Source organism: Cornus florida, unplaced genomic scaffold, assembly GCF_030987335.1.
Source record: "Cornus florida cultivar Cherokee Brave unplaced genomic scaffold, ASM3098733v1 CherokeeBrave_3.0.0_Hap2_Chr08, whole genome shotgun sequence".
Lineage (NCBI taxonomy): Eukaryota > Viridiplantae > Streptophyta > Magnoliopsida > Cornales > Cornaceae > Cornus > Cornus florida.
This window is the reverse complement of record NW_026775578.1, coordinates 17,221,641-17,238,690: the sequence shown is the minus strand read 5'-3', so window position 1 is coordinate 17,238,690 and position 17,050 is coordinate 17,221,641. Positions and strand designations below refer to the sequence as shown.

Here is a 17,050-nt window from a genome sequence, read left to right as displayed (position 1 = left end):
TTGTTTTAGGTTTATGGGCATTTTTATAACAAATCAGTAAAATGTATTGAGGCAGTTTCTCCGTTCATTAGGAAAGAAGTAAATTGGATGGAAGTTTAAATTTATTTCTATCAAAAATTTACTTTCTACTTTCTATATTAAATTAATTTATATCAATCCGGCTCGAACATTTTATACACACTCGTATATAAAGCGTGAGAATTAATAGCTATACAAATAAGCCCAAAATATAAATTATAATAACCATAACAAATTGATAGACATTTACATAAAAATTAAAATAATGGATTTGAAGAGAACGAAACACAGAATGATGAAGTAATTATTAAATCCGAAATATGTTATATATATATATAAGTATACCTGAGGTGGCCTGGTGAGACGGAAATGGGTTGTGATGAAATCAGGTGGTGCTAGCTGTGGAAGAAGTGTTACATTTTTTTAAATTAAAAATTAATAATAATAATTATTCCCTCACACACGCTTTTCTAACCTTCACTTCATTTTGAGGTTATAAATTTGATATTAAAAAAAAAAAAATTAAAATATTAGTGTACTTTAATTAATGTATTCCTCCAAACCCTTCTATTTTTATTTTTATTTTTTTCATTTCAAATTTTTTAATAAACTCAAATAAACCATATTCTTTCATTTTCTTTTCTAAACAAAATGGGCCAAAGGTTTGAAACATTAATTTGTTGTCTAGTGTGTGATATATATATATATATATATATATATATATATATATATATAAAGAGAAAAGTGGGTGAGATTCACGCGTGGTTGTGGTTGTGATTGCGTGAGGCAATCAAATAGAGGAAATGAGAGAGATGTTGAGGTGACAAGAGGGAGAGTAAAAAAGAAGAAAAAAGTGTTTGATTGGTCTAATCTCTTTGTTATAATGAAAAATATATGATTCGGATTGCACAAGATACGATCGCAAAGTTCATGCTGAAAAAAGTGTGTTTTATCATGAGGTAAACTCTCATCTAACGCCTCTCGAAATGCCACTTGTTCACTGACAAAATGTATTATTCTTAATTGGTTGCAATTTGGGCTGGTCAACCCTATCCCAACTTTGGTTACTCAACTTGAATCCACTCCAATTTTTCACCGAATTGGACTATTGTTTTTTAACAGATTGAGTAATGATATTCTTTCCTACCTAAATGGCCAAAAAATTATCCTAATCTCATATTGCCTCGTTTCTTCATCTCTTTGTATATTTACAAATCCCTCTTTATTTCTGGCTCTGTCAATTTTTATGTATGTCTCTAATTTTTCTACAAAATTGATTTAATGTTCAAATAAATGTCAAATCTATTACTGAAGATACATAATAAGATTAGAAGAGATTGCAAAGGAGGAAGAAGAGACCTAATTTGATGGTATGATTGAAGAGCTCAGATTTTGAGGATTTTAGTTGAAACCCATTAAGACGTCCATAAATTCCCTAGAAAATTGATACACTTATCCAAAAATTTTATTTTTTCATCTGAATTTGGATAATCAAATAAGGAACAGAGTAATCTAAGAATTCGTTAGAAGATATATATATATATCTCAAAGCATTAAATTTGTAACCAAATCACAGTCTATACAAAAGTTACAGATCCTTACCTTTCAAATCACAGTGTGTTCGAAAGTTAAAAACCCTTACATACACAATAAGATAAATATATATGCATACACACACATGCACACTGTGTCTAAGATACTAGAGCACAGTATCTTAGACACAGTGTGACGCTTCACAGACACCATCACTAGAAAAATCTCTCTTTCAACATGGTTACAGATTTAGTGAAAGAGAAATTCAGATTGTACCATAGAATAGTAGATAGTCGAAACGAAAGACATAATATAGGGCAATAGAGGAGAGAGAATGAGACGGAGATGATTCATATTTTAGTTTCTTTAGTCTACGTGCCTGTGCCACATCAAATTCAGATAAATATTTAGTCATTTGTGTCGGACCGAGTATAATTGCTATTACTTGTACTCGTGTAAGTATAGTGTTTTTTGGACTTTGATTTGTTGAGTAATTTAAACTTGTGACACTTTTTAATATTTATTCTTATTAAAGTTTGAAAAGAAATCAATTTCTTATATATATATATTGTTATATATATAAAAAATTCATTATTATATATATTTATTTATTTATTTTTACTTTAAATTTATAAATAAACATGTTAAAGTTAGATTAATACTTATGATATTATAAATCATCTACTTCAACATAAAAAGTAGGGAGAAGTGCAATAAACCCCGTTAGACTATTGAGGTTTTGCAACTAATCCTCTTGAGTTACATAAAAACCCTTTAAATTAACAAATTGTTGCATTTAACCCCAGCAGTTTAACAAGAGGGTGCTGAAAAAGCCAAAAGACAACATTACCCCTCTCTCAACTCAATTCTTTTTTTTCTTTTCTTCGTCAAATCAGAGAGATTGGAGTCTATTACAAATGTCCTAGTACAGGGAAATGGCGGTGAGGGGCTGAATGCAGACGAATCCGACTTGATGCTTGAAGTCATCGAAGGCGTTGATGATGTCGGACTGGGCTTGAGCAATTGGGCGGGGTGGCCGGATTTACAAGTGTTGTGGACGATGAGAATGGTAGAGGCGCGGCCGGTGAGTTCGACGAGGTGGAGGAAGTAGATGCAGATTGGGGATTTCTTGGTGGGATGAGAGGCATCGATGAGGTTAATGATGGTGGGGACATTTCGAGAGGTTTGGACACAGACTAGGATTCAAAGCTCAATGTCTGGTTTGGATCTTTGAATTGTTCTACGTTTGTGTAGTACAAATCTTTTGGCTTGTCTGTAGATTGTGGTTACAATGGGTGTAATTATTCTGATCATGACCATGGGTACAATCACCAAATTTACAAATGATTCACCATCTACATATTTCAATGTAAGAGAAATTTTATACTGATCAAAAAAAATTCCACTGAAACATTTGATTTCAAGAGAAAAAGAGGGTTTCTTTAATTGGTTCAAGAAGTTTGACTATATACGTATATATATGTATATATTACTTCCTGATGAACTTTGATAAATGTGATCATAAAATTCAACAATGTCTAGTGTTGAAGATGGAAATACTGATATTACAAACAACAATATATTGATTGCAGGGAGTAAATAATTTAGAAAAATTTAAGCGAACTATGTAACTCAATTATTCAGATTTTTATAAACATTGAAAATTATTAATCTAATTTTTAATTTGTAGTCTTTTTTATTAATTTTTAGGCTGTGGTCGGCTGTGATGAGGACTGCGGTGGGCAAGGTAGCGAGGACGGAACTGATGGCGGTTCGCGGCGGCGTAACTGGCGCAGCGGTGGGCTACGGGCTCGGCTGCGGCCGCTCAGATGGTGGGGAGCTCAGCTGTGGCCGGGGAGCAAGGGGGCTTCGGACGGCAGCCGGCGAGCAAGAGAAGACACAGTTATCTCTATTAATATCGGCGAGCTTCATACTACAGCAACAATTCACCTACCACCACTCTCACCACTGCTCTCAGCAACAGCTTCATACTACAGCCGCCGCCACCCTCATCGACGCCGCCATACCCAATTTCCCAACCTCCGCCTGTCACCTAATTTAAGACAACCCAAGAAAAAAACCACACCTTCAATTTCACCAACCACCACTCACCACTGCCCTCGATTTCACCCACCACCAGTCTCACCACTGCCCTCCATCTCTCGCTCTTCTTTTTCTCTCAAGTGTCACGCGCTCAGACGCCTTCTCTCTCTCCTTTCTCTCTCAAGAGTCGAGATCCGTCTCCTTCTTCCTCATCCATTATCGCAGTTGTGGAAGGGCATTATTGTCCAAAAAAACTCAGTTTGTCCATCACGTGATTCTGACACGCTCATTTTTGGACGGTCGGTGGTCGGATGAAATGATTTACAACAAATTTGTATACTTCAGGGGTTTTTTTGCAATTTTAATAGTTTAGGGGTTAGTTGCATATTTTCCAATAGTCCAAGGGGTTTTTTTGGCACTTTTTCCTAAAAAACGTATATATCTAATCTTAAAAGTATAAATATTATAAACTTTTCTTATATTTTGAAGAGGAGTTGTTTGAGTTACTCAGTTTATTTAGGCTTTTGTCCAAATGCAACCCAAAATATATTTGAAATCTAAAGTGTAAACCCAATCTCATGGTGTAAGTTACCTCGCTCACGCCCCTTAAAAATTTTAGGCGAGACTTACGTTACTCGAGTTAGACCCACCCAAATTTCGGACCTAAATCCTCTCAAGTGAAACAATTATCCTATTTCGTTCAGTTAGTGAACTGAGTAGGTATGTAACATTATCCAATAGCTTAAACATCATTCGTCTGGTATCACGTCAAGCTCTCGTATGGGCATGCTCACTCGAAAGGTGCCTACTTGGGTTCAGGTCGGGTAGTAGGGTGGTCCAACCGTAGTGAGAACCTTGCGATTTCTGATTCGGGTTAGAAGGCAAGCACCCTTTGAGTGGTTCACTATATATATATATATATATATATATATATATATATATTATTATTATTATTATTATTAACTGCCAAACCAGCGCCAAGAGAGGGATACATGCGCCCCCCCCCACCCGGGCGCGCTTTTATTTTTATATTTGTTATATACCGTTATAATTTGTTCATTTTCAGTAATATACTCATAAAATATTACTTTTGCCCCCCTTATCTTACATCCTAGCTCTACCCCTCACAACAACTCATCTATTTTTTTTATTTTTTCTTTATTCTATAGAAGTTCTCTCTATAAATAATAAAGAGTATATATTATTAAATAATGGAGTATATAATTATATATAACTTTAAAAATTATAAGGTGCCCTTGAAAAGTTTTTTCATCCGTAGATTTTACATACAAAATCACATAGCACTAATATTATCTTTCGCATAAGAGGACAACAGAAGATAAACGAAACACAATCTACTACTAATCGTAATAAAGCAAAAGAAATAATAAACATTTATTCTCAACCGTTTTCATGGTAATCTTTTATTAAATCATAATCATTTGGAAAATCAACCTTGAAATAAATAATGCAATGTCTTGAAAATATAGCAATTTCAATTTGGACGTTGAATCAGTTTAGATATGTACGTGTAAATTAGAGTGCTCAAGACACAGCACTCTCAGCTAGAGGCCAGTGTAAAACAAGAATTTTGTATTAGTGTAATTAATATAATCCTGTATGTATCTAGTGTACAATGCTAACAACAAAACCCCCACAGAGAAAGGGGTAATTTTACACATCTAACCAAAAAATAAAAAAATAAAATAAAAGAAACTAAAATTAAAAAGTCTATTGGAACAGTGGACTACTGGAGGGAGAATAAAAAGCAGCAATCCAACTAATAAAACACATCCCTGCCAATTGGAACAAATAAATATCAGGCAAGGCACTATACAGTGGAACAAAAAATGGTGTTTTAAACCTCATAGACTAGATGTTGCAAAAATGAGAAACTGCCAAACACTGATATGTGCAAGAGGAGAGCCACGATGCTACTCGGTATCAGTTTGTAGACTGCATCTCGTGATGAACTGCTATTACCAATCTGTCCTGCATTGACAAATTCACTTTTACCGGCATTCGTGGTTGTGGAGACATTGACAGACAATGCACCTAATGACATTATTTCAAACATTAGGTTAGAATACAGTGTGAATGTAGAATAATGACTTGAGAGGGCACTTGGACACCATAGAGAATGAAATCATTCCATCTGTATTACAATGGAATTTGAAACTTGTTCCCTTTGGATCTTCTTCATTGCATCTGAACGAGTTTATCTGTGTCTTGTCCATTTAAAAAGTTTGGGCACACCAGTATCAACAGAAAATCTCAATTGTTTCATTTCCATATGGTGTTCAAATGTTCTCTTTAGAGTAGGTCTGTTGAGACTTACAGTCATAATTAGACCATCCGATCCGTTGGCCAGCTAGATCATAAACAATGATCTTGTCTTTGAGAACAAGGTCTGCGGAAGAAGGTGGAAAATAATTAAGATAGTGATTTTTGTCTCAAATCAAGCTCTCAAGACAATAAGAAAAGAATTGCATGAAACAATATATGGATCTCTTATGGGACTCTTGCAAATTTGGCATTGGAATTAATGTACCCATGGAGTTTGAATAAGCAGACTCAGAGACAGAACTAGTGCTTGAACATAGTGGTGGTTATCTACTTACAGATCTACCAAAATTTTCAGCCTAGCGAGGTGTAACTTCAATATTTATTTCTAGCAATGCCAACATAATTAGTTGTCGGTTAAATTAAGACAAAAATCTTTACACGCATCACTAAACCCATAAAGAGAAGCTAACATGGTGTTGTCCCTAACAGGTTAATCTCTGAGAATGAGGTACTCAATGAAATGGTACTCGTTATGCTGGTTGCAAGTAAAATTCTTAGAATGGTCCTCAAAAAAATAACACTTGCGATGCTGGTTTCAAGTTAAATTCTTATTAGGGTCCACATTGTAGTACAAAATGAAACAACTAGTGTTAGAAAACGCTAAACAGTTATAGATGAACAAGTAGAATAACACTGCACATTACAAAATAACAAACAGGAAAATACATGATATAAAAATAAGTAAATTTAAAATATAAAGCATTAGTAATAGCTGAAATCAGAATATTTCAGTCTGACAACAGCCACTTTATGCAAAAAATAATGCCACAAGGTAGGTCCCATAATGACTTTTTTCTACAACAAATTTGGCCATGATTTACAGCAGTCTGCTTTTTTATTTTTTTTTATTTTTCCTGGTAATCAAGAGGCAATACATTTTTTAAAAAAAGAAACAGAATAGCCAACACAAGAATGAGAAATTGGACAAGTGGCAAGTCAAGGGATTGGGAATTTTTTTTTAAATCAAGTGTGAGAGAGAAACTGGAAGGGGAAAGGCCATATTAATTTTACAACAAGGAGGAAATTGAGGTGGTCTACAGATGAGCAAAATATCTATACCAGTGAGGATCATACTTGACGGGAAAAAGATATCACAAATACTAGGTGAACAGCGATGAAGTATGAATAAACTATGGTCGTCACACATCCAACATGGAATTCCCTTACAGATTAATAGCTATGACTGGAAACATTAACCATGTTGATGATATATAAATATGTGTGTATCAGAGAGAGAGAGCAATGGATATGTAACATATGGTATTTTTGTTAGAAATCCAAGCATGGTTATACATGAAACTAGCGTGTGCTTTTTCATGCAAATGCTGCATCTTTAACTGGAGTCTACCAAATATTTAATTGAGAAAAGCCTTTGGATAAGTGTTCATACCTCCTAGAATTGTAATTCCTTGACCCGGGATTTTCTGAAAGCCAATGCACCACACCGCAGCACCACCCTGTAAAAACAAAATAGACCATTTCAGCTAAGGATGTTCTAGCAAACTATAGTACTACATAATTGACCAATAAGGCAAATCCATTTAAAATCACTGCAAATAACTAGAGCTTGTTTGGATGTATTTCTGCTTGGCAAAATTTCTGCAGTAGAGTGTTGCATACTGACTAACAACAAAGGAAGTGATGAGAGTGGCAGTGGGATGCATACAAAGGAACAAGCAAGGAACAAATGTATTTGGACCAACTAGTTTAGTATTGGAGAATCTATTACCACAATACAAAAGGAAGAGCTCTAAGAAATAAATAGCATGAACCATATCTCACCAAATAAAATTCAAAATATTCATACTAAGGAGATGATCAAATCACGATAATAGAACTCTAATTTTTTTTTTTCTTCCTAAGCCACTATAATGCAACTCTGTTTGCAGTGAAAATGAAGATACCATTGAGAATGTGGATACTACTTGCAATCATTAGAAACATTAGAATGCAAGAAGTATGTCAAGAAGAAAATGGTTGCAGGAGGTATTTACCAATCTAGGTCACTCACTTCAGAGACCAAATCTAATAAGACTAGTATTTCTTGGGCCACAAAAGAATCAATAAATGAGGAGCACAGAAACTGCACTGCACAACTAGAAAATCATGTACTTGCCACACCGGTAAGCCTTCAAATAGGAATAAGAAAAGGATAGTTGCAGCTGAGATTTTTCACCACACTGCCTTCTAGAAATAAATGGAATGCAAGGGGAAAAACTCTCAAAAACAAAACTATTAAGTGAATGTACAAAATCAATGTTATATGGCTAGTGCAGCAAGGGGAGAGTGTGTTGGGGGATTGGGGTTACAACCATCCTCAACCTGGGGTCAGCCACAAAAAAAATAAACTCATCCAAACAAACCCTAAACAATTAGGGGAAAAAAAAGAGAGTAAATATTTCAAATTTTAAGCTGACAATATACTCACAATGGAATTCTGCTGTAAAAGGTAGTCCTGAGGTTTCAAAATCATGGATGCACCACCAGCGAAGTTTAAACTAACTGTAGGAAATATCTCAGAGACACTGGAACAGAGAATAAACATATTATCAGATGATAAAGCAAATAAAATGGATTATATAAACTAGGATAGTAGATCTTTAAAAGAGACCTGGAGGTTATTAAATAACATTGGTTTCCCTTGGACAGAAGGGGGCGCACAGATTGTGAAACAGCCTGTGTGATCTGCATGAACAAGAAGACTATATACTTCAAATTCCATAACTTTTACAATATTTATTGATCAAATAGGAACAGATCCAATGTCTTTATATTAGGCTATATATTGTTCTCAAACATTACTTGATAAACATCATAACAAGTTCCTCATATAGATTAATGGAAGACCTAGATATTTTTTTATAAGAGAATCTGAGGAATTGCTTCACTGCAACTTACAGCATTGATGAAAGGATCATAAGCTTCTTCTGCAAGGTATGCCAAAGTAGTTCCAGAATCGACTATAGTTCCTCGGTTGTTAGATGTTGTAAACACTGCTGGATCAATGGATAATGTCTGCCCGTTGACAGAAATGCTCTGCAGATTCAAATTATAATGTGGCCTGAAAATTTGGACATAGAAGTTGATTGTCAAACTTACTGAAAAAGAAACAATCGCCAACATTGAAACATAAATAGAATTAAAGTGAAATCCAAAATAAAGTTGTTTAACAGTTATGGAAACATGCCAAAAATTCAGAAGCATGTAAATTACTGTGTTACAGGAATTGACAGTTTCCAAGACTTCCACCAAACCCCATTTTTTTCCTGAAAATATTGCTCCTTTGAGCAAAAATAGGCTAACCAGCGGATAGAAAATTGTCAGGAACTTTACCAGAATCTGAATTTCTACCCAAACATTTTTACACCAATAAGTTTTAATCAGATCTAGAAATGGTTCGCATATATCAATGTATAGCACCAAATAAAAGCAACACACATATGCTCCATTAGGAAAATAAAAGAAGGGTTCATGAAACTGTTCAATTTTTTTTTCTTTATTTTTGGTCCTACGGCCAGAAGCCTATTTCAACTGTCAAACCAGGTCCAGTATTGCTCAAGTTGAAATCATACTTAAAATTATGTCCAAGTTTGCTTCTCTAGGCTGGTGAATGAACTTAAAGAAGCGACCTAACAAGCTGACCTCAATTTGTTCAGGAGTATTTTTTGACTTATCAGCCCAAAAGCCTAATTGTATAAGTCCTGTTCCACAAGACTTGACCTGGTGATCAAATTCAACTCATTAAAATATAGAGCCAAGAAAACATTTAGGAAAAGATACATATATATATATATATATATATATAGAGAGAGAGAGAGAGAGAGAGAGAGAGCCAAGATCTAGGTCTAAGCTTTGGGTCATTAATTGGTGAGCATCCCTAAAACAAGTTCTCTGAGCTGACTTTGATCTGCTCACAAGCATCTCAATTTGTTCTAAAGTATAACTACTGTACATCTAACTCTTGCTGATATTAATGAGCATCTGGTTTAAGAAACTTGAAAACTATCACAAAAGCTTAATCAGTCAAAATAAGGATTCCCTTTGATTTATGGCAAACAGTAATCAAGACACCTTCAGCTTTAGTTTCAGATTTTGGGCGGCTATTTTTCAGAAGTCTTTTGCTGATATACACCAACAGAACTTTTAAATTGTCTCTACATTATACTCTCTTTAGATCTGGAGAAGAGAAATAAGAATAAAAATATAAAGGATGATCAAGAGCAAAATCAACATCTAAAAGGCCACTAATTCATCAACTATAGCAATACTCTTTCCAAGGGCATTAAGGATCAGGTTGTTAAATATAGTTGCAAATGCGACAGCTGATCTTTTTCCTTAGATTTTAGCTGCACAACTTAAAACGCTGAAACATTAAAACATATTGGTAACTTCAATTAAACCCCACTCAGACTCCATTAGCTTGAGGCACTGAATTCCTTATCTCTTAACTTGAACGGTGAAACACTAAAACATATTGGAAACATAAGTTGAACCCCATGCTAACTCTGTTAGCTCGAGGGGTTGACTCTGTTATCTACTAAGTTGAAGCCAGTAAGGATCCCTTTCGCCACCAGCTGACCAAATAGATTACTGATAATGTGACAGTTTATAGAGGATATAAACTTGCTAAGGCACTATTCTTAAAATGAAGACAGCACAGACCAATCAGTAGAGAGCATTGGGAACACTTGCCTCTGCCATAATGGAAAAACTAAATGGTAAAATAATCTGATAGACCCATCACATTTTATGGCTACTAACATTATTGAATTTGGAATAGAAAATCATCCTATATTCACCAAACAATTGAGAAACTCAACAACAAGAGCTAGGTGCTAAATTTCTCACCAGTTCAACCTTTGTCTTCCCCAGCATCAGTGGCAATAAAAAAATTTACTTTTTCCTTCCATTTCCAGCTTATTTTAAAAAGAAAAGCATAATAAAAATAGAATCCATAAACCAAACGAACCAAAATATGATCCATCAAATATGCAATTATTTTAGATGATCTCAACCCTCTACTAATTCATGCCATGCTCCTATGAAGCTATTTGGGGGGATTACAATGAACCTTTAAAGCAATCAGCAAGTAGGATATCAAATATTGAAATCATTACCAAGGAAGCATGGCAATTTAAGGCCCTGCCAGACTGTAAATCAAGAGCATGTATGGTCCTACTCAAACAATATAGTAAGGACAAATGTTTTTTTAAAGACAAAGAACAGCATATATATGAAAAAAGCAACCATCAATGAGGCAACCTAATACCATAAGCCCGTAACAAGAAAATCATCCATCAAGGAAATATGTAGTTTAAAACCATATATTGAGGCAACAGAATAAAAGTCCTATCAGTGACTAGAACATATTTCAAGAAAATTATCAGCCCAGGCAACATGGTATATCCTAAGGGATCTACCAAATGAATGGTATATCAGGCAGCTATTTCTGCATTATCTAAGCAAAACTATAGTCTATGATTTCGAGAGCACAAATCAATTCAAGATGGAAGCTTTTTGAGCAGAGGCAGTCCTGTAAAGGCCCTACCAAACTATATATACAATGAAAACATGGCAATCTACGCTTCTGTGTGACCAAAGGCGGTCCTGTAAAGGCCCTACCAAACTATATATACAATGAAAACATGGCAATCTATGATTCTGTAGCTTCTGTGTGTCACTTATGTGTCAACCATGAGGAGAATGCACCAATGCTTGGCAAGTTTGGTGCTGGATTGCTGATGTGTTTAGTTGGAATTTACAGAGACCTGATTCTGTTTTGAATCTAGCCACTGCCTTCCATCAACAATATAATGCTAAAACGCTTGGGCACAAAATGTTCAAGATGTTGTTCACTGCTACCTTGTACTTCATTTGGTGAGAGAAATGGGAGACTTCATGGTGCCACCCCTAGAGATTCCAGTGGGTTGGCTAAATGCGTTGTGTGGGATGTAATGGATAGCTTGGGGTATGCCTCCAAGATGTCATTGCTTAGGGCTTTGGTTTTTGTTTTTAGATGTAGTAAGGGTATGCCCTTGCTGATCTGTTGAATCTTTTTAGTTTGGGCTTTGGTTTTGTGAGGGTATGCCCTCATGTCTCTTTTTGTACTATATTGTTTATATTTATAATATTTAACCTTCATTTAGGAAAAGAAAACATGTAATCTACGATCTACATTAAAGACGAGTCGAAGGAATAACAATTTGGCATGTCATGTATACATGGAGACTATGACGCATCTGAAACTGTGTTTTGAAACAATAATGGTTAAAGTTAATATCAAACTGAATAATCAAAGGGAACAGCTTTTGGAACCAAGAAAGGTAGTGTCAGGACCAAACAAGCTATATACTGAGCCAGTTATGTATCAAGGCAATGTTGTTCTATTAAAACATATATCGAAGCAACAATATAGTTGTAAGGTTTCACCAGAGCATAAATATCAAGGCAATGTGCAGTTGCAACATGGTAGTGTAAGTTGTCTACAACAAGGCAACTAGTTGAGGAGAAGGGTGACTTGTGCTTTTGAAATACTTCCAAATTATAAATAGAGGCATATGGCACTTTAAGGCCTAATTAAGTAATTAACACATATTTGAGACCACCCATCTGGGTGTCGGTTTATATGGTTCTAATGAACCAACATTAAATTTTGAAACATCGGCTAATCAATCGTATCCTGTGGTATTGGAAATAATATTCTATATTGGGTTTTTTATTGTGTTTGCTGTCAAATCACCAATTATACCTCCACATAAATGGTTACCAGATACCCATGGAGAAGCACATTACAGTACCTGTATGCTTCTAGCTGGAATCTTATAAAAAATGGGAGCATATGGATTGGTTCGGATCAATATGGAATTATTACCGCACGCTCATTCTATATTTTCTCCTTGGTTTATCATAGTAGGTACAACGCAAATAATCTACACAGCTTCAACATCCCTTGGCCAGAGGAAATAAGAAGCAGCTAGCTTATGAAATCAATTATCCTTTTGATGTGACATAATAATTTATGTCCAAAGACCATAATTTGATGCAACAATGTAGCTTGAGCACAAAGGCCCTACCAAATCAGAGTACTTTAACACATTTACAAGGCTATAGTTCTTATAAGGGGAATTCAATTGCTGGAACTGTGGAACATGACCCATCACTCATGTTCGCCTCTTAGTTCTGTTTTCTTTTTTCCCTGACAATAAACAACAAGTCAGTTATCGAAGCCAGAATCCCTTTTTAAAAATTTAAAAAAAAACTTTATCGTGTGGTTGAAAGGGATCTTATGTGTTACTACACCATGATGTGCTAGTTCGAACATAACTTCTTAGTGAACTGCCACTATTCCATTTAATAAATTGAATAAAAGCATCATTAACTCAAAGGGGTTGGATAAGTTTAAATGGTTTCTAGATAAATGGATATTGTTTGTGAAAAGTTAGATAAATGAATATTGTTACACCACAGTATGAATTGGGCGGAAGTACTTTCACTAATTGGTTCATCTCCAATCCTTCCAGACATGCCTATCTCTACATCTTACATAGTTCCAGAAAGTGACTTCTACTTTTCAAAACCAATGATGATGAATATTGGAAACCCATATGATTATGTGTAATATTAACAGCTACAATTATATACCCAAATAAAAAACCAATAAGGTGACGCTCATCAAATTTCCATAATTGTAATGACAAAAAGAATCCAGGAGGTAAAAAGAAAGTGAGACGTAACAGTTTCCTTGTAGCAGATAGAGAACATACTGTGATTGGACAAGTGGACTATAAACTATATTCGGCTCCACAATCTCACCAAGGACCAATATGCCACCACCACCGTTATCTCCTTTCAAGCAATGGGAGAACACCTTTGGAGTAATTCCCTGAGAAGAAAGTTGCGAGATGACAGACAAGCCCTGCTGCCCAAACCCAAAGATCCCATCAACTGCTCTATCTGACTTAGTCAAGTCCCCAGTCTGTGATGTGCTGCAACTGTTTTGTAATCCAGCAAATAAGAAATGAGCTTAATTGACAAATACCAAACTTCATTATACATAGAGATGATAGCTCACCCAAAGACAACGGGAGCCGAAGTGTTTGTAGTCAATGAATTCCCAACAATTGTGTCAAAATGCATCAAGTCTGATACATAATAACCCGATGTACCACTGCCATCTCCATATTGGAATGTGTAACCGCACTGATTATTCTGAGTAGAACAGCCAGAATCCGAAGATTGAGCTCCTAAAGCACATCTTTGGTCTGAACAAGGGATCATGGAAACTGTAGATGAGCTCGAAGGATCAAAAAAATTGAGCTGAATCTGTCAAGAAAAAGCATATAAAAATGAAAATTCTATGTTTTGATTCCACAGCCAGACACCATCTACAACAAATGGATATTACAGGTAAGGAGCAGTAATTTTACTTGGAGTCCACTCGCTGTGGGACAACCATTGCACAAATTGCAACTAACCCACAGGACATCGCTTCCAGTATCAATCTGAACATAGAATTCTTTTGGAGGAGAACCCAATTGAACTCTTGTAAAATAAAGCCTATTGCAAAAACATTACTTTTGATAAGAGAGAGTATAATCAAAGTATAGATGATAATGGATCAAAATAGAAGATGCTAGACACCCATTAATCCCAAGAAAACAAAAAAGGACCGCGACTGTCGGTCAATTTATTTACAAAGAATGAAAAGGACACTGTGAGAATCTTACTGAAAATAAAGCAAAACGAGTAGATAGAATCAAAGCATATCAATCATAAGCACAATAATTAAAAAGAAACATAAAAAGAAAAAAGAAAAGGAACACAAAACAAGAAGAGCCCCATCAATCAGCTATATATATATATATATATATATATATATTAGGTAAGTATCAATCAGCTATGCTCCATATCATAAATCGAGAAAGCAAAGTAAACAAATCAAATTGCAAAAACCTCAATCCAAAAAAAACAGTGACATACCCATATCTCCTGATTACATGGGCTATATATATACATCACAAGTTTTATAACAAAGATTAGGCATTTAGGCATCATCATTCAATATATATATAAAGAAAGAAAGAAAGAAAGAATGGATAAAATTACCCAACAAGGTAGGGATCGTAGGTGCCTTCAACGGGAAAATCAACGACACCTCCTGAAGACTGCAAGATTCGACCGTGCCTAATGCTGTCGCGAGCTCTGAGTTGACTCAGCTCGGTTCTGTGACTCGTCGGGAAAGCTCTCTCGAGGGTGAGACTGGCCGGGAACCCACAGAGCACCGCTGCCGCCGGCAGAACCACGGCGGCGAACGCCAAGAAGATCGGAAATCGGGTGGGAAAAGAAACCGGCATTTCCTTTGGCTCTGCTTTTCTCTCTGACTCTCTCTTGCCCTTTTTACTTTCACCAACAACCGAAACAAACAACGGCTAATTAGTCTATATTATATACAATATAGTGTGTGTATTGTATTGAAAATTTAAAGACAAGAACGAAGAGAATGAAGAGGCAGAGATCGAGTGGCTTGTTTCTGCATATGCAGAGAGAGAAATTTCACTCTAGAGAGATAAAGTTTTAGAGAGAGAGTGAAGGGGGGAGAAAGAGAGAGTCCCGAGTCTGCGAGACAACAGCCGATAACGGAAGTTTCAAAATTGGATTACGTTAACAATATATATATACTATATATTATACATATGCACATATTCAGAATATATATGTGTGTGAGCTGTGTGTATTGTTTTGGTTTCTTCGTGACTCGCTTTCCTTACGCCTATCTTCGAGTAGGTGAACTGAATGATGCGCGTGTTTCACGCGCCTTTTCTTTTTCTTTTTCTTTTTCTTTTTTCTTTTTCTTTTTCTTTTTTTCTTTAACTTTTTTTTTTTTTCTAATTTTTAAATTTGCAACCACCCCCATTAACTTATCTAAATTTGTATTCTTACCCATCAGAATTCATATTTTTTTAACTTAAAACACTTCTGAGATTTTTTTTTTCTCTTTGTGACCATGGGTTAGCCTTTTTCATTTGCATTTACCGTCAATTAATATTGTGACTTGTGAGATTGCAAAAATGTACTACTTCGAGAAATTCTATATTTTTTTAAAGTAAACATTGATAAATAATGAAAAGCTGAGTGAATCAAACATAAAAACAATCAATGAGATTTTTAGATATGTAGTTATAAACATTTAGGTATTTATTTGCACTAAAGTCAAAAGTTTGAGATTTCCACCACTACATAAATGAATTTTTAAGAAGCTTCTCTTGCGACTTTGACTCATGCACAGAGGACGACGGCTGTTATTTTATTATTTCATCTATCAATGAAAATATCCTGGATATTTTATAATTAATATTTCATTTATCAATTATTAGTACATAAAGGGTTGTTAGTTTCATAAATATGTTGCAAGTTAATCAATGAAACAAACTTATAAATTGAAATTGAGCTCTTAAAAACTGCATAATTTAATAGGTTAAACCTCCGCATACATTCAACCTCAATAATTAGGTTAAATATTTTAGAATAAGAAGTTTCAAATATGTGTTAAAGAAAAATCTTTTACATCATTATTTTATAAATTTTTAGAGCATCTCCAACGGTATGTTAAAATACTATTTTGTATAAAATATACATTGCCACCTAAAATGTATAATTTTTTTTCATCTCCGCAGTCTATTAAGATACATTGCCACATCACCATTGTGTAAAAGGGTTGTATATTACCTTTTTACACGGCCAAATCAACATATTTTATTTTTATCATTCTTTCTCATTCCATAAAAGAATCAACTATATATTAAGTAAGTTTGTAAAAATTATGTGGGTTATATTTTTATACAAAAGGTATAAAACAACCGTTGAAGCTAAAATTAAATAATTCAAAATTTTTGTATAAATCCATCGTGACACATCAGATTTACATAAAAAAATATATATATATACATAGATGCTCTAAGGGTAGCAACAATCAATAAAGAAAAATAATTTTAAAATAATTATTGCACCGATTTATTACAGTGAGTTGTCAGACCTATTTATTTTATTTAAAGCGTCTACCTTCCACTTATGTGTATTGTACATAAATAATCAATCAAAAAAATTTTGATTA

At 34.7% G+C, this 17,050-nt stretch overlaps 2 protein-coding genes across 2 annotated transcripts; one reads left to right on the top strand and one right to left on the bottom strand.

Moving 5' to 3' along the window:
• The first annotated feature begins 2,272 nt into the window (after positions 1–2,272).
• On the top strand, positions 2,273–4,024 carry LOC132269876 (uncharacterized). Its single transcript, XM_059771109.1, has 2 exons — positions 2,273–2,920; positions 3,262–4,024. The coding sequence occupies exons 1-2, from the start codon at positions 2,843–2,845 to the stop codon at positions 3,907–3,909; spliced, it is 726 nt and encodes a 241-aa protein (XP_059627092.1). The 5' UTR covers positions 2,273–2,842; the 3' UTR covers positions 3,910–4,024.
• Positions 4,025–5,172: 1,148 nt separating this feature from the next.
• On the bottom strand, positions 5,173–15,646 carry LOC132269867 (aspartic proteinase 36-like). The gene is made up of 10 exons (XM_059771102.1): positions 15,046–15,646; positions 14,367–14,496; positions 14,012–14,262; positions 13,704–13,931; positions 8,839–9,001; positions 8,552–8,625; positions 8,369–8,465; positions 7,331–7,397; positions 5,933–6,004; positions 5,173–5,649 (listed from the first exon to the last, which is right to left on the bottom strand). The coding sequence occupies exons 1-10, from the start codon at positions 15,291–15,293 to the stop codon at positions 5,453–5,455; spliced, it is 1,527 nt and encodes a 508-aa protein (XP_059627085.1). The 5' UTR covers positions 15,294–15,646; the 3' UTR covers positions 5,173–5,452.
• Positions 15,647–17,050: the final 1,404 nt, after the last annotated feature.